The sequence below is a fragment of the Bufo gargarizans genome, chromosome 8, assembly GCF_014858855.1.
Source record: "Bufo gargarizans isolate SCDJY-AF-19 chromosome 8, ASM1485885v1, whole genome shotgun sequence".
Classification (NCBI taxonomy): domain Eukaryota; kingdom Metazoa; phylum Chordata; class Amphibia; order Anura; family Bufonidae; genus Bufo; species Bufo gargarizans.
In genome coordinates, this window is record NC_058087.1 from 98,120,127 (window position 1) to 98,139,307 (window position 19,181).

Consider the following 19,181-nt stretch of genomic DNA (forward strand, 5'->3'; position numbering starts at 1 on the left):
GATGGGCCAGTGCTTTTTCCCTACCCTAACTGCTGGTGAGGCTCCCAGCGCATGCGCAGTGTAGGCCGGTGTCCAGCTGAGAACATCCATTCGATCACCGCGCCTGCGCACTGGCCCATAATTTTTCCCTACCCTAACCGTCGATGTAGCGTTACATTACCCTACTTCGTGAGATTTCTCTACCTCCTGACTTCCCGTCGCACGGCTAATGACGTGAGGAGGCGTTCCTGAGTTTTGACAATCTGCGCATGCGCAAACCGACAGTTTATGGACACTGCGCATACGCCAGCCGGAGTTAGCCGCGCTTGCGCACTGGGCCGTAATATTTCCCTACTGAGGCTCTCCTGCGCATGCGCAGTGTCCCGGTGTAAAGCTGAACTCCGCTGAGATTTTCCATAAACTGTCGGTTTACACATGCGCAGATCGTGAAAACTCAGGAACGCCTCCTCACGTCATTAGCCCTGCGACAGGAAGTCAGGAGGTAGGGAAATCTCACAGGTAGGCTAGTATAACGGTACACCAGCGAGGCCCCCGGGTCATGCGCACTCTGCTGTGAAATTTCCCTAACCCGTGGTTGTGCGCCTACGCTGCACACCTCCCACATCATGTGTGGTGCGACCGGAAGTGACGAATGTAGGGAAATCTCACGAAGTAGGGAAGTATAACGGTGTCCAGCTAATGGCTGTGTACTAGCCCTACCCCATAGTTGTGCGCCTGCGCGGCACACCGCATCACATCATTTCCGGTGCGGACTGAAGTGACAAGGGTTGGGAATTCTCACGGGGTAGGGAAATCTAACGAACACCGGTTCCAACAAACCAGTGCTGCGAACGAGGCTTGCAACGCAAATGCTGCGTTCTCAGAGTTCGAGCATCGTTCTTACCACGCCCCATAGCGACCAACCAGCTTAGAGCCGGCGCGTCATTAGCCTTGGTTACCGGTCCTGCGGCGTGCACTAGTGGCGGGGATGAAGTTAACACGGAAACAGGTGCTTTCCCGGGCGAAGGCGTCAGAGCTGGACAGTGTGAAGAAGTTAAACTGCTGGTGAGTTCACCGAGTCCTTGTGCTGCGGGTCCTTCCATACAGAGCCCTCAGTGTGTGCCACTCCTACACCAGAGGGCTCAGTGTTAGTTCAGATGCCACCCCTGTGCCTCCACATTGGATTCTATCCTTCCATGTCAGCTGAAGGTAGACCTAAGGAGAGGTGACCGCGATGCCATCCCTGTGCCTCCACATTGTATTCTGTCCTTCCATGTGAGGTAAAGGTAGACCTGAGGAGAGATGACCGCGATGCCATCCCTGTGCCTCCACGTTGTATTTTGTCCTTCCATGCCAGCTGAAGGTAGACCTGACTAGAGGTGATCGTAATGCCGTCCCCGTGCCTCCACATTGTATTCTGTCCTTCCATGTGAGGTAAAGGTTGACCTGAGGAGAGGTGATCGCAATGCCATCCCTGTGCCTCCACATTGGATTCTGTCCTTCCATGTCAGCTGAAGGTAGACCCGAGGAGAGGTGATCGCAATGCCATCCCTGTGCCTCCACATTGGATTCTGTCCTTCCATGTCAGCTGAAGGTAGACCCGAGGAGAGGTGATCGCAATGCCATCCCTGTGCCTCCACATTGGATTCTGTCCTTCCATGTGAGGTAAAGGTAGATCTGAGGTAGGGCTGCACGATGAATCGAAAAAATAATCAAATCGCTATAATCGGCAAATGCGATATGGCGATTTGGCCGACCTGAAAATGCTGCGATTATTTATATATTTATATATATATATATATATATATATATATATAGGCCCAGCGCACATAACTGCCTTTTGCGTGTAAAGTGTTTTACTAGTGTGTGTGTGTGTGGGTGAAGCAATCTTTCTCCTAACAGGTCCGGTCTCTGTACTCATTATGAATGCAATGCACTGCAGCGAGGTGGCCGGCCGGCGCGTGACTGACGTCACTTACTAACGCTCCTCCCACTTCAGGAAGCAGGAGCGTTACTAAGTGACGTCAGTCACGCGCCGGCCACCTCGCTGCAGTGCATTGCATTCATAGTGAGTACAGAGACCGGACCTGTTAGGAGAGATTGCTTCACCCACACACACTAGTAAAACACTTTACACGCAAAAGGCAGTTATGTGCCTAGTTTAGGACACATGAGGGGGACCAGCATAAGATGCTATATGTCTTAAGCTGGCCCCCCTCATGGCCCTATGTGTCCTCCAAACATCCCCTATAACAGTGCCATCCACAGGTCCCCCATAAGTGTCCTCCACAGATCCCCTATATAACAGCGCCCTCCACAGATCCCCCCATATAACAGCGCCCTCCACAGATCCCCCCATATAACAGCGCCCTCCACAGATCCCCCCATATAACAGCGCCCTCCACAGATCCCCCCATATAACAGCGCCCTCCACAGATCCCCCCATATACAGCGCCCTCCACAGATCCCCCCATATAACAGCGCCCTCCACAGATCCCCCCATATAACAGCGCCCTCCACAGATCCCCCCATATAACAGCGCCCTCCACAGATCCCCCCATATAACAGCGCCCTCCACAGATCCCCCCATATAACAGCGCCCTCCACAGATCCCCCCATATAACAGCGCCCTCCACAGATCCCCCCATATAACAGCGCCCTCCACAGATCCCCCCATATAACAGCGCCCTCCACAGATCCCCCCATATAACAGCGCCCTCCACAGATCCCCCATATAACAGCGCCCTCCACAGATCCCCCATATAACAGCGCCCTCCACAGATCCCCCATATAACAGCGCCCTCCACAGATCCCCCATATAACAGCGCCCTCCACAGATCCCCCATATAACAGCGCCCTCCACAGATCCCCCATATAACAGCGCCCTCCACAGATCCCCCATATAACAGCGCCCTCCACAGATCCCCCATATAACAGCGCCCCACAGATCCCACCCCACAGATCCCCCATATAACAGCGCCCTCCACAGATCCCCCATATAACAGCGCCCTCCACAGATCCCCCATATAACAGCGCCCTCCACAGATCCCCCATATAACAGCGCCCTCCACAGATCCCCCATATAACAGCGCCCTCCACAGATCCCCCATATAACAGCGCCCTCCACAGATCCCCCATATAACAGCGCCCTCCACAGATCCCCCATATAACAGCGCCCTCCACAGATCCCCCATATAACAGCGCCCTCCACAGATCCCCCATATAACAGCGCCCTCCACAGATCCCCCATATAACAGCGCCCTCCACAGATCCCCCATATAACAGCGCCCTCCACAGATCCCCCATATACAGCGCCCTCCACAGATCCCCCATATAACAGCGCCCTCCACAGATCCCCCATATAACAGCGCCCTCCACAGATCCCCCATATACAGCGCCCTCCACAGATCCCCCATATAACAGCGCCCTCCACAGATCCCCCATATAACAGCAGCGCCCTCCACAGATCCCCCATATAACAGCGCCCTCCACAGATCCCCCATATAACAGCGCCCTCCACAGATCCCCCATATAACAGCGCCCTCCACAGATCCCCCATATAACAGCGCCCTCCACAGATCCCCCATATAACAGCGCCCTCCACAGATCCCCCATATAACAGCGCCCTCCACAGATCCCCCATATAACAGCGCCCTCCACAGATCCCCCATATAACAGCGCCCTCCACAGATCCCCCATATAACAGCGCCCTCCACAGATCCCCCATATAACAGCGCCCTCCACAGATCCCCCATATAACAGCGCCCTCCACAGATCCCCCATATAACAGCGCCCTCCACAGATCCCCATATAACAGCGCCCTCCACAGATCCCCCATATAACAGCGCCCTCCACAGATCCCCCATATAACAGCGCCCTCCACAGATCCCCCATATAACAGCGCCCTCCACAGATCCCCCATATAACAGCGCCCTCCACAGATCCCCCATATAACAGCGCCCTCCACAGATCCCCCATATAACAGCGCCCTCCACAGATCCCATAAACAGCGCCCTCCACAATCCCATATAACAGCGCCCTCCACAGATCCCCCATATAACAGCGCCCTCCACAGATCCCCCATATAACAGCGCCCTCCACAGATCCCCCATATAACAGCGCCCTCCACAGATCCCCCATATAACAGCGCCCTCCACAGATCCCCCATATAACAGCGCCCTCCACAGATCCCCCATATAACAGCGCCCTCCACAGATCCCCCATATAACAGCGCCCTCCACAGATCCCCCATATAACAGCGCCCTCCACAGATCCCCCATATAACAGCGCCCTCCACAGATCCCCCATATAACAGCGCCCTCCACAGATCCCCCATATAACAGCGCCCTCCACAGATCCCCCATATAACAGCGCCCTCCACAGATCCCCCATATAACAGCGCCCTCCACAGATCCCCCATATAACAGCGCCCTCCACAGATCCCCCATATAACAGCGCCCTCCACAGATCCCCCATATAACAGCGCCCTCCACAGATCCCCCATATAACAGCGCCCTCCACAGATCCCCCATATAACAGCGCCCTCCACAGATCCCCCATATAACAGCGCCCTCCACAGATCCCCCATATAACAGCGCCCTCCACAGATCCCCCATATAACAGCGCCCTCCACAGATCCCCCATATAACAGCGCCCTCCACAGATCCCCCATATAACAGCGCCCTCCACAGATCCCCCATATAACAGCGCCCTCCACAGATCCCCCATATAACAGCGCCCTCCACAGATCCCCCATGATAAACAGCGCCCTCCACAAGGATCCCCCCCATATAACACAGCGCCCTCCACAGATCCCCCCCATAAAACAGCGCCCTCCACAGATCCCCCCCCCTACAACACAGCGCCCTCCACAGATCCCCCCCCCTACAACACAGCGCCTCCACAGATCCCCCCCCCCTACAACACAGCGCCCTCCACAGATCCCCCCCCCTACAACACAGCGCCCTCCACAGATCCCCCCCCCCTACAACACAGCGCCCTCCACAGATCCCCCCCCCTACAACACAGCGCCCTCCACAGATCCCCCCCCCCTACAACACAGCGCCCTCCACAGATCCCCCCCCCTACAACACAGCGCCCTCCACAGATCCCCCCCCCTACAACACAGCGCCCTCCACAGATCCCCCCCCCTACAACACAGCGCCCTCCACAGATCCCCCCCCCTACAACACAGCGCCCTCCACAGATCCCCCCCCCTACAACACAGCGCCCTCCACAGATCCCCCCCCCTACAACACAGCGCCCTCCACAGATCCCCCCCCCTACAACACAGCGCCCTCCACAGATCCCCCCCCCTACAACACAGCGCCCTCCACAGATCCCCCCCCCTACAACACAGCGCCCTCCACAGATCCCCCCCCCCTACAACACAGCGCCCTCCACAGATCCCCCCCCCTACAACACAGCGCCCTCCACAGATCCCCCCCCCCTACAACACAGCGCCCTCCACAGATCCCCCCCCCCTACAACACAGCGCCCTCCACAGATCCCCCCCCCTACAACACAGCGCCCTCCACAGATCCCCCCCCCTACAACACAGCGCCCTCCACAGATCCCCCCCCCTACAACACAGCGCCCTCCACAGATCCCCCCCCCTACAACACAGCGCCCTCCACAGATCCCCCTACAACCCCCCCCCTTACAACACAGCGCCCTCCACAGATCCCCCCCCCTACAACACAGCGCCCTCCACAGATCCCCCCCCCTACAACACAGCGCCCTCCACAGATCCCCCCCCCCCTACAACACAGCGCCCTCCACAGATCCCCCCCCCCTACAACACAGCGCCCTCCACAGATCCCCCCCCCCTACAACACAGCGCCCTCCACAGATCCCCCCCCCCTACAACACAGCGCCCTCCACAGATCCCCCCCCCCCCTACAAACACAGCGCCCTCCACAGATCCCCCCCCCCTACAACACATCGCCCTCCACAGATCCCCCCCCTACAACACAGCACCCTCCACAGATCCCCCCCTACAACACAGCGCCCTCCACAGATCCCCCCCCCTCAACAATGTCATACCCAGCTGCGTCAGCGGCTCATACGGGAAAATCCAAGCAAATAGACCTCTAGCACAATTCCTTTAAAATATTGCATCGCATATCGTTATCGCAATTTTTAGGGCCCTAATCGCACAAAATTCCCATATCGTGCAGCCCTAATCTGAGGAGAGGTGACCGCAATGCCATCCTTGTGCCTCCTCATTGTATTCTGTCCTTCCATTCTAGCTGAAGGTAGTCCTGAGTAGAGGTGATTGCAATGCTAGCTGAAGGTAGACCTGAAGAGAGGTGACCGCAATGAGTTGTTCATTTTCGGGGTAGAGATGAGTCCGTGATAAAGGCTGCTCATGGTAATCTACAGGGCCCCTTCCACAGCTTTACTCATTTCATGCTCTCCATCTCCTTCTGTCAAAACCTTGCATAGTTACCAATATTCCCGACTTTGCAGGTACTTTTCTTAATTTTTAGTGACAGTAGGGGTGGGCGGTATAGGCGATATGCAATGTAAATTTGTGCCACGAGGTGGATTTTGTGCATATCGCCGGACTGCGATATGACCACGGAGCGGCAGTTCTGATCGGAGTCCCAGCAGTGTAATGCTGGGGCTCCGATCATTTACCATGGCAGCCAAGACGCTACTGAAGTCCTGGCTGCCATGGTATGTCAGTGAGCAGCATTATACTCGCGTGCGCCGTGGCCGCCGGACGCTCCTTCTCGTAGGTCTGTGCGGCGCATTGCTAATGCTATAAGCATTCGCAATGCGCCGCACAGACAGAAGGAGCGTCCGGCGGCCACGGCGCACGTGAGTATAATGCTGCTCACTGACATACCATGGCAGCCAGGACTTCAGTAGCATCTTGGCTGCCATGGTAACTGATCGGAGCCCCAGCATTAGGCCCCATGCACACGGCCGTGTTTCACAGCCGTGTGCGGGCCGTGGAACCGCGGCCTGGATCCCTCCTGAGAGCAGGAGCGCACGGCGTCACTGGTTGCTATGACGCCGTGCGCTCCCTGCACAGTACAGTAATACAATGGTATAGATCATACCAGTGTATTACTGTATTGCGGCGGCAGCAGGGAGCGCGCGGCGTCATAGCAACCAGTGACGCCGTGCGCTCCTGCTCTCAGGAGGGATCCAGGCCGCGGTTCCACGGCCCGCACACGGCTGTGAAACACGGCCGTGTGCATGGGGCCTTACACTGCTGGGACTCCGATCGGAACTGCTGCTGCCACCAATGATGTGGGGTGGAAGGAGGCCCCTGCCACCAATGATCAATACTGGGGAGGGAGGGGGGGCGCACTGCCACCAATGATGAGGGGGGGGGAGGAGGGGGACCCTGTGGCCACTGCCACCAATGATTAATACTGGGGAGGGGGGGTGGGTTTGAGTTACCAGAGGGGGCTGATAAGAGGGAGAGGCTGGGGGGGCACATGAGAGGCTGGCTGCCATGGTCAGCTCCCTGCTGTTGTGTGCACAAAGCACAGGGCAGCAGGGAGTGTGTAAAGTCCTATTCACCCTAATAGAGCTCTATTAGGGTGAATATGACAAGGGTTCTATCCCTTAACCCCATAGGGACTTATTTCACCTTAACCACCTCCCGACCGCCGTACGCGTATATGCGTCCGGGAGGTGGTTGCTTTACTCCTCCTGGACGCATATACGCGTCTTCTCGCGAGACGCGAGATTTCCTGTGAACGCGCGCGCACAGGCGCGCGCGCTCACAGGAACAGAAGGTAAGCGAGTGGATCTCCAGCCTGCCAGCGGCGATCGCTCGCTGGCAGGCTGGAGATCCGAATTTTTTAACCCCTAACAGGTATATTAGACGCTGTTTTCATAACAGCGTCTAATATACCTCCTACCTGGTCCTCTGGTGGTCCCTTTTGTTAGGATCGACCACCAGAGGACTCAGGTAGGTCAGTACAGTCCCACCAAACACCACACTACACTACACTACACTACCCCCCCCCCCCCCCCGTCACTTATTAACCCCTTATAAACCCCTGATCACCCCATATAAACTCCCTGATCACCCCCCTGTCATTGATCACCGCCCTGTCATTGATCACCCCCCTGTCAGGCTCCGTTCAGACGTCCGCATGATTTTTACGGATCCGATCCATGTATCCATGGATCCGTAAAAATCATGCGGACGTCTGAATGGAGCCTTACAGGGGGGTGATCAATGACAGGCGGGTGATCACCCATATACACTCCCTGATCACCCCCTGTCATTGATCACCGCCCTGTCAGGCTCCATTCAGACGTCCGCATGATTTTTACGGATCCGATCCATGTATCCATGGATCCGTAAAAATCATGCGGACGTCTGAATGGAGCCTTACAGGGGGGTGATCACCCATATACACTCCCTGATCACCCCCTGTTATTGATCACCGCCCTGTCAGGCTCCATTCAGACGTCCGCATGATTTTTACGGATCCGATCCATGTATCCATGGATCCGTAAAAATCATGCGGATGTCTGAATGGAGCCTTACAGGGGGGGTGATCAGTGACAGGGGGGTGATTACCCTGATCACCCCCTGTCATTGATAACCCCCCTGTAAGGCTCCATTCAGACGTCCGCATGCGTTCTGTGGATCCGATCCATGTATCCATGTATCCGTAAAAAATCATGCGGATGTCTGAATGGAGCCTTACAGGGGGGGGTGATCAGTGACAGGGGGGTGATCACCCTGATTACCCTGATCACCCCCTGTCATTGATAACCCCCCTGTAAGGCTCCATTCAGACGTCCGCATGCGTTCTGTGGATCCGATCCATGTATCCATGGATCCGTAAAAATCATGCGGACGTCTGAATGGACGTCTGAATGGAGCCTTACAGGGGGGTGATCAATGACAGGGGGGGTGATCAATGACAGGGGGGTGATCAGGGAGTCTATATGGGTGATCACCCCCCTGTCATTGATCACCCCCCTGTCATTGATCACCCCCCCCCCCCCCCCCCCCCCCCCCCGGTAAGGCTCCATTCAGCCATTTTTTTTGGCACAAGTTAGCGGACATTTTTTGTTTGTTTTTGTTTTTTCTTACAAAGTCTCATATTCCACTAACTTGTGTCAAAAAATAAAATCTCACATGGATGCACCATACCCCACACGGAATCCAAATGCGTAAACATTTTTAGACATTTATATTCCAGACTTCTCACGCTTTAGGGCCCCTAAAAAGCCAGGGCAGTATAAATACCCCACATGTGACCCCATTTCGGAAAGAAGACACCCCAAGGTATTCCATGAGGGGCATATTGAGTCCATGAAAGATTGAAATTTTTGTCCTAAGTTAGCGGAAAGTGAGACTTTGTGAGAAAAAAAACAAAAAAAATCAATATCCGCTAACTTATGCAAAAAAAAAAAAAATTCTAGGAACTCGCCAGGCCCCTCATTGAATACCTTGGGGTGTCTTCTTTCCAAAGTGGGGTCACATGTGGGGTATTTATACTGCCCTGGCTTTTTAGGGGCCCGAAAGTGTGAGAAGAAGTCTGGGATCCAAATGTCTAAAAATGCCCTCCTAAAAGGAATTTGGGCCCCTTTGCGCATCTAGGCTGCAAAAAAGTGTCACACATCTGGTATGGCCGTACTCAGGAGAAGTTGGGGAATGTGTTTTGGGGTGTCATTTTACATATACCCATGCTGGGTGAGAAAAATATCTTGGTCAAATGCCAACTTTGTATAAAAAAATGGGAAAAGTTGTCTTTTGCCAAGATATTTCTCTCACCCAGCATGGGTATATGTAAAATGACCCCCCAAAACACATTGCCCAACTTCTCCTGAGTACGGCGATACCAGATGTGTGACACTTTTTTGCAGCCAAGGTGGGCAAAGGGGCACCTTTCGGATTTCGCAGGCCATTTTTTACACATTTTGATTTCAAGGTACTTCTTACACATTTGGGCCCCTAAATTGCCAGGGCAGTATAACTACGCCACAAGTGACCCCATTTTGGAAAGAAGACACCCCAAGGTATTCCGTGGGGGGCACGGCGAGTTCCTAGAATTTTTTATTTTTTGTCACAATTTAGCGGAAAATGATGATTTTTCATTTTTTTTCTTTTTTCCTTACAAAGTCTCATATTCCACTAACTTGCGACAAAAAATAAAAAATTCTAGGAACTCGCCATGCCCCTCACGGAATACCTTGGGGTGTCTTCTTTCCAAAATGGGGTCACTTGTGGGGTAGTTATACTGCCCTGGCAATTTAGGGGCCCAAATGTGTGAGAAGAACTTTGCAATCAAAATGTGTAAAAAATGCCCTGCAAAATCCGAAAGGTGCACTTTGGAATATGTGCCCCTTTGCCCACCTTGGCAGCAAAAAAGTGTGACACATCTGGTATCGCCGTACTCAGGAGAAGTTGGGCAATGTGTTTTGGGGTGTCATTTTACATATACCCATACTGGGTGAGAAAAATATCTTGGTCAAATGCCAACTTTGTATAAAAAAATTGGAAAAGTTGTCTTTTGCCAAGATATTTCTCTCACCCAGCATGGGTATATGTAAAATGACACCCCAAAACACATTCCCCAACTTCTCCTGAGTACGGCGATACCAGATGTGTGACACTTTTTTGATGCCAAGGTGGGCAAAGGGGCACATATTCCAAAGTGCACCTTTCGGATTTCACCGGTCATTTTTTACAGATTTTGATTGCAAAGTACTTCTCACACATATGGGCCCCTAAATTGCCAGGGCAGTATAACTACGCCACAAGTGACCCCATTTTGGAAAGAAGACACCCCAAGGTATTCCGTGAGGGGCATGGCGAGTTCCTAGAATTTTTTATTTTTTGTCGCAAGTTAGTGGAATATGAGACTTTGTAAGGAAAAAAGAGAAAAAAAAAAAAATCATCATTTTCCGCTAACTTGTGACAAAAAATAAAAAATTCTAGGAACTCGCAGTGCCCCTCACGGAATACCTTAGGGTGTCTTCTTTCCAAAATGGGGTCACTTGTGGCGTAGTTATACTGCCCTGGCAATTTAGGGGCCCAAATGTGTGAGAAGAACTTTGCAATCAAAATGTGTAAAAAATGCCCTGCAAAATCCGAAAGGTGCACTTTGGAATATGTGCCCCTTTGCCCACCTTGGCAGCAAAAAAGTGTGACACATCTGGTATCGCCGTACTCAGGAGAAGTTGGGGAATGTGTTTTGGGGTGTCATTTTACATATACCCATGCTGGGTGAGAAAAATATCTTGGTCAAATGCCAACTTTGTATAAAAAAATGGGAAAAGTTGTCTTTTGCCAAGATATTTCTCTCACCCAGCATGGGTATATGTAAAATGACACCCCAAAACACATTCCCCAACTTCTCCTGAGTACGGCGATACCACATGTGTGACACTTTTTTGCTGCCAAGGTGGGCAAAGGGGCGCATATTCCAAAGTGCACCTTTCGGATTTCACCGGTCATTTCTTACACATTTTGATTGCAAAGTTCTTCTCACACATTTGGGCCCCTAAATTGCCAGGGCAGTATAACTACCCCACAAGTGACCCCATTTTGGAAAGAAGACACCCCAAGGTATTCTGTGAGGGGCATGGTGAGTTCCTAGAATTTTTTATTTTTTGTCGCAAGTTAGTGGAATATGAGACTTTGTAAGAAAAAAAATAAATAAAAAATCATCATCATTTTCCGCTAACTTGTGACAAAAAATAAAAAGTTCTATGAACTCACTATGCCCATCAGCGAATACCTTAGGGTGTCTACTTTCCGAAATGGGGTCATTTGTGGGGTTTTTCTACTGTTTGGGCATTGTAGAACCTCAGGAAACATGACAGGTGCTCAGAAAGTCAGAGCTGTTTCAAAAAGCGGAAATTCACATTTTTGTACCATAGTTTGTAAATGCTATAACTTTTACCCAAACCATTTTTTTTTTTTGCCCAAACATTTTTTTTTTATCAAAGACATGTAGAACTATAAATTTAGCGAAAAATTTATATATGGATGTCGTTTTTTTTTGCAAAATTTCACAGCTGAAAGTGAAAAATGTCATTTTTTTGCAAAAAAATCGTTACATTTTGATTAATAACAAAAAAAGTAAAAATGTCAGCAGCAATAAAATACCACTAAATGAAAGCTCTATTAGTGAGAAGAAAAGGAGGTAAAATTCATTTGGGTGGTAAGTTGCATGACCGAGCGATAAACGGTGAAAGGAGTGTAGTGCCGAAGTGTAAAAAGTGCTCTGGTCATGAAGGGGGTTTCAACTAGCGGGGCTGAAGTGGTTAAGGACCAGGCCATTTTTTTGCAAATCTGACCAGTGTCACTTTAAGTGCTGATAACCTTAAAACGCTCACATATTGTACTTCATGACACTGGTAAAATGAAGTCAAATTTTTTTATTCATTTATTTACAGAAAAAAATACCTAATTTACCCAAAATTTGGAAAAATGTGCAAATTTCAAAGTTTGTTTCTCTACTTCTGTAATACATAGTAATACCCCCAAAAATGGTGATGACTTTACATTCCCCATATGTCTACTTCATGTTTAAATTAGAAGCAAATCTTAAAATTTTTCTGAAATTTACAAAAACCCAATTTTTAGGGACCACTACAGGTCTGAAGTCGCTTTGCGAGGCTTACATAGTAGAAACCAACCAAAAATGACCCCATTCTATAAACTACACCCCTCAAGGTATTAAAAACAGATTTTACAAACTTTGCTATTTCTTTAGGTGTTGCACAAGAGTTATTGGCAAATTTGAGAATTTAATTTTTTTGCCTAATTTTCCATTTTAACCCATTCTTTTCCTCTAACAAAGCAAGGGTTAACAGCCAAACAAGACTGTATCTTTATTGCCCTGACTCTGCCGTTTACAGAAACGCCCAATATGTGTCCGAAAACTACTGCACGACCACACAGCGGGGCGTAGAGTGAAAGGTGCACCGTTTGGTTTTTGGAAGGCAGATTTTGCTGGACTGGTTTATTTACACCATCTCCCATTTGAAGCCCCCCTGATGCACCCCTAGAGTAGAAACTCCCAAAAAGTGACCCCATTTTAGAAATTTTACGGGATAGGGTAGCAGTTTTGTTGGTACTAGTTAAGGGTACATATGATTTTTGGTTGCTCTTTATTACACTCTTTGTGCGGCAAGGTAACAAGAAATAGCTTTTTTGGCACTTTTTTTGTTATTTGCAACATTCATCTTTCAGGTTAGATCATGTGGTAATTTTATAGAGCAGGTTGTCACGGACGCGGCGATACCTAATGTATGAAAATGTTTTATTTATGTAAGTTTTACACAATGATTTCATTTTTGAAACAAAAAAAATGTTTTAGTGTCTCCATAGTCTAAGAGCCATAGTTTTTTCGGTGATTATCTTAAGTAGGGTCTTATTTTTTTGGGAATGAGATGATGGTTTGATTGGCACTATTTTGGGGTGCATATGACTTTTTGATCGCTTGCTATTGCACTTTTTGTGATGTAAGATGACAAAAATAGCTTTTTTTTACACCGTTTTTATTTTAAAAAGTTTACGGTGGTCACCTGAGGGGTTAGGTCATGTGATATTTTTATAGAGCCGGTCGATACGAACGCGGCGATACCTAATATGTATACTTTTTTATTTATTTATATAGGTTTTATACAATGATTTCATTTTTGAAACAAAAAAAATCATGTTTCGGTTTTTGGGTGATTATCTGGGGTAGGGTATGATTTTTGCGGGGTGAGAACGGTTTGATTGGTATTATTTTGGCGCACATGCAACTTTTTTGATCACTTTTATTATCTTTTTTGGGAAGTAAGGTGGGCAAAATTTCTATTTCATCATAGTTTTTTATTTTTATGGCGTTCACCATTCGGGCAAAGTAACATGACCGTTTTATAGATCAGGTCATTACGGACGTGGTGATATCAAACATGTGTAGGGAATTTTTTTTTAATCAGTGATAAATGTGTTTTTTACTTTATTTTTTTTATTTTTAACTCAGACCCACTTGGTCTGGCTCCCGACTATTAACCTCTGCTCTTCCATATGGAAATGGTTAAACGGCTGACATCTCATCACAGATGTGCGGGGGGGGGGTGGGGGGTTTGAAAAATCTATATTTTCTCTTTCATCCTCCATGACGGCATACCATGAGAGATGACCCGCCTCCAACCAGGTAGGGACAGGAAGTATAAGTTTGACTCTCCTCCGGCTCCTCCTCAGTGTCTTCCTGTCCCTCCAGGTAGGAGATGGGTTTTCTCTTATGGTCGCCGACCATGAAGAAAGAAGTGGAAGAAGAAAAATGGATGCCATGTGAGGAGGCAGCAGAGTCCGGTCCCCATTGGGGAAGTCGGGCTCTGGAAGACCTGTCTCTTACCTGCTGCTGGCGCGGGCAGACAGGTCCACGTGGGGCCGGACACTCAGGGAGTCCCTCCGGTCGGTTGCTAAACTCCACACTGCGATCCGGCATGGCCGGCGCTCACAGTGTCGTCACCGGAAGTGGACACGCGCCATGCGTTCCACGAAGCGTTCCACAGCTCACTTCCGGTATGGGGCCTGAGAGCACTTCCGGGCGGTGGATCGCATGCCGGCGGCGGCGGGAAAATTCAAAAAAGCGCGCAGGATTATGGCGGAGGTCGTCCTCTGATCTGAGGTCTGGAGGTAAAAACTATTTAAGGGGGGAACAGTGACCTTTGTTTCCCTAAAAAAGATGCTGGACCCAGGTGAAATTATGGAGAACACTCAGGGATCCGTACCAGTGAGTAATTTACCAGGACAAGGGTAAAGGCAGTATATTCTGTTAGATTAACCCTTATGTATTTTCTTTCTTTCTGTATGTGTGCAGAGCGAGAAAGAGAGTGCTCAGAAAGCAAAATCTAGTCAGAGGGCAAAAAAGTGCAGTCTCTGTTCTATTAAACTTTCTGATTCTTCTGCTAGGAAAGTGTGTAAAAAATGCACTGACAACATTTCTAAGGATTTAGTTCCGTCCCTAAAAGAAGAACTTAAAAACACAATTAGGGAAGAAATCAGGGCTGCTATGTCAGACACCTCATTAATCCCTTCCTGCTCCAAACAGGCGCAGGGACCAGCGACAAAAGCATCTGATTCAGAATTTGAGGAGGACTCAGAGTCAGGTGAACTCGGGTCTGAAGATTCTGGTTCAGATTCCGAATTTAAAAACTATCTCTTTTCATCGGAGGATACCAGAGAATTAATTAAGGCAGTTAGAGCCACTATGGATCTTTCTGATGAAAAAATCTGTAGATCAGTCCATGACGAGATGTTCAGTGGTTTTGAACAGAGATCTAACCGAGGTTTTCCGGTGCATAAAAACATGCACGATCTAATTAAAAGAGAATGGAGGTCCCCGGATAGGAAACTATTCATTCCTAGGACAATAAGGCGACGTCTCCCCTTTTCTAGCGAAGACGAAGCCTTGTTAACTACCTGTCCTAGGATAGATGTTTCTCTATCTAAATTAGTGAAGGGTCCTAACGCCTTGCCATTTGAAGACATGGGGTCATTAAGGGACCCCATGGATAAAAAGACAGATCAGACTCTTAAAAAAACATGGGAAGCTTGTGCTGCCCTGTTCAAACCAAACCTAGCGGCAACCTCAGTATCCAGATCATTAAAAAAATGGCTCACACAGTTAGAATCCCTACTGAAAGGCGGTAGTACATACGGTGATCTTAAAGATTCCTTTCCGCTCCTAATCAAAGCGGAGGATTTCCTATCGGATGCCACTGCGGAATCTGTCAGGATAGCTGCTAAGGCATCTGGGTTAGCGGTCGTGGCAAGAAGGTCCCTCTGGTTAAAATCCTGGTCAGGTGAGGTCAGTTCAAAATTAAAATTATGTACCTTACCTTTTCATGGTAATCTATTGTTTGGAGAGGATTTAGAGTCCATCCTAGAAAAGGCTTCCGATTCTAAGAAGACCTTTCCCAGAGATTCCGGGAAGAGGAAATTTCCCTTTCGGAGAGTTAAAAAAGGGACCCCCTTTCAAGCAAAGAAAACAAACAGGGACTCAGGCTGGTCAAGGGGAAGAAACCAGAAGAGTAGAGGGTACCTGTTTTCTTCAAAGAATACGGAACCGTCAAAGCAATGACGCCAGTGCTCAGGTAGGAGGGAGACTAAGTTGTTTTTTAGACTACTGGGAAAAAATTACAACAAACCCTTGGGTCTTAAATACGATATCAGAAGGCTACAAAATAGTTTTCCGTCTTCCTCCTCCCTCAAATATTTTCAGGGTAACTCCCATTCAAAAGACAACTGTTCTCCAAACAAATCTGGAGGAAGGGATTCGGAAGCTTCTGGCTCAAAGGGCCATAATTCCGGTTCCCTATTCTCAAAAAGGTCAGGGATATTATTCAACCGTTTTTCTAGTAAAAAAACCAGACGGGAAATTTCGGTTAATAATAAACCTAAAAAACTTAAACAAATTCATACAGTACAACAAATTCAAAATGGAGACAATAAGATCAACCGTGAATCTGCTGAAAAAGGGGGACTTTTTAGCCTCCCTAGACTTAAGAGACGCATACTACCACATTCCGGTATGCAAACAGTCCCAAAAGTTCCTGCGGATAGCGGTTTATTTGGGGAAAGTTCTGTTCCATTTTCAATTCCAGGTATTACCCTTTGGGATAACCTCGGCCCCCAGGGTCTTCACAAAGGTGATGCTGGAACTAGTGGCCCACCTGAGAAGGAGGAATATCTTGATCATTCCGTATTTAGACGACCTACTGATAGTAGGCGAGTCAAAACAGTCACTAGAGAACAATCTCTTTGTGACCTGCCAGACGCTGTATCTGGCGGGATGGCTAATAAATTGGGAAAAATCAAAGCCAGTCCCGTCCCAGGAAATAATTTTCTTGGGTCTCTCCCTAGACTCCACTCGTCAGAAAACGTCTCTTACAGAACAAAAAATCTCTGGAGTGGTAGAAAAGGTCTCACGGTTTCAGAGTCATCCATCCTGTTCGATACGAGAGGCTATGAAACTACAAGGGACCCTGACCTCTTGCATCCCTGCAGTAAAGTGGGCTCAGTTCCACTCTCGAATTCTACAGCAGTGGACGCTGGCCTGCTGGGACAGAAGCCAGAGCTCTTTGGAACAGACAGTTCTGGTTCCTGTTTCGGTGAATCAGAGTCTTCAGTGGTGGAAGCAAGTAAGCCACCTACGCCAGGGAATTCCGTGGAATACGGAGGAGCAGGTTTTCATCACTACAGATGCAAGTCCTTGGGGGTGGGGAGCGCATTACTCTCATCACTATTTCCAGGGGGCCTGGGTAAACAACCAGAAGACTTTGTCCTCAAACCAAAAAGAATTGATGGCAGTTTGGGAGGCCATAAAAGTGGCGAGTCAAGACATAGAGGGAAAGGATGTCCAAATAAGATCAGACAACACCACAGTGGTAGCGTACTTAAACCATCAAGGCGGAACAAGAAGCCTATGTCTGAGTCAAATAACAGAAAAGATTTTTTCCTGGGCAGAAGGAAATATAAGATCCCTTTCAGCGGTCCATTTAAAAGGAAGCTTAAATGTGAAAGCAGACTTCCTAAGCAGGGTCAAGATATGTCAAACAGAGTGGAGTCTGAAGGAAGAAGTTTTTCTCCAAATAACCCAAAAGTGGGGAGTTCCCCAAATAGACCTCTTTGCTTCAGCCGCAAACGCAAAAGTAGACTGCTTCTTCTCCCTCAATCCAAGAGACAAAAGCGAAGGCATAGATGCCTTTTCAATAAAATGGAGGTTCCATCTAGCTTATGCCTTCCCCCCCCCCCTACAACTAATGTCTCGGGTGATAAAGAAGATAAGGCAAGACAAAGCCCATGTTATTTTGATAGCTCCCTTATGGCCCAAAAAATCATGGTTTCCTCTTTTGAAGATCATGTCAATCCAAAGTCCATGGATCCTTCCTTGGGATCAGGATTTGTTGTCGCAGGGTCCCCTTCTCCATCCCGAGGTGGAAAAGCTGCATTTGGCAGCTTGGAACCTGAAAGGTTGATCTTAAAAGCTAAAGGCCTGACAGATCCCGTCATCAATACTATGTCGGCCAGTAGAAAGGAGACAACCTCTAAGATCTATAATAAGGTTTGGAGAACCTTTAATACCTGGTGTGTAAAAGAAAAAGTATCCCCTGAAAAATTTTCGGTCCTTTCAATTCTAGGTTTCTTACAGTCTGGGCTGGAGAAAGGTCTTCGTCCCAATACTCTGAGGGTTCACGTATCAGCCCTTAGTGCAGTTTTTGATGAAAAAATTGCCAATCATTCTTGGGTTGTCAGATTCCTTAAAGGGGCAGATAGACTGAGACCATCATTGAAAGCTATGACTCCACCATGGGATCTTAATTTAGTTTTATCAGGCTTAACAGAAAGCCCCTTTGAACCTTTATCATCTGTCTCTATAAAATATATAACACTTAAAACCCTGTTCTTAGTAGCAATTACATCAGCCCGCAGGGTTAGTGAAATCCAGGCCCTGAAAATTAATGAACCTTTCTGTGTTATCTCTGCAGATAGAATTACGTTTAAGTTAGACAACTCCTTCCTTCCCAAAGTTGTCTAATTTTCACAGGCAAGAAGAGATATTGGTTCCCTCGTTTTGCGACGACCCGAAAACAGAAGGGGAGGAGAGGTTTCATAAGTTGGATGTGCGGAGAGCAGTGCTTATATATTTAGAGGCCACGAAGGTTTTCAGAAAGACGGATTCCTTGTTTGTTCAGTTTCTTGGCTTAAACAAAGGGCAGAGAGCGACAAAAAATACCATTTCAAGATGGATTAAGACGGCGATCTCAGATTCATATAAAGCCTTTACAGCTCATTCTACGAGATCGGTTTCGGCCTCTTGGGCAGAGAGGGCAAACGCTTCATTAGAGCAAATTTGTAGGGCAGCCACCTGGTCTAGCCCCAATACTTTTATTAAACATTACAGAATCCATGTTAAGGCAGGTCAAGATCTAGCCTTTGGGAGGAAAGTCCTTCAAGCTATAATCCCCCCCTAAAGTTGTTAATATGTTATATCTCATGGTATGCCGTCATGGAGGATGAAAGGGAAAAACCAAATTACGTACCGGTAATTCCCTTTTCATGAATCCTCCATGACGGCATAGGGGTTTCCCACCCTAAAAAAAAAAAAAAAAAAAAAAAAAGGATATATGTAAATATATACATTCATAAGATTATGATAGGCCTACACATAGGTGATGGTGTGTGTGATGGTGTGCAAAAAAAAATA

At 48.5% G+C, this 19,181-nt stretch overlaps 1 protein-coding gene across 2 annotated transcripts in view; it reads left to right on the forward strand.

The window, feature by feature from the left end:
- The first annotated feature begins 753 nt into the window (after positions 1 to 753).
- Positions 754 to 19,181, forward strand: part of CFAP410 (cilia and flagella associated protein 410) — a 157,263-nt gene continuing 138,835 nt past the window's right edge. For both annotated transcript variants that reach the window (XM_044304267.1, XM_044304268.1), the window contains exon 1: positions 754 to 1,044. In XM_044304267.1, the coding sequence (XP_044160202.1) occupies positions 968 to 1,044 (77 nt within the window). In that variant the 5' untranslated portion in view covers positions 754 to 967. The remainder of the gene's footprint in view (positions 1,045 to 19,181) is intronic.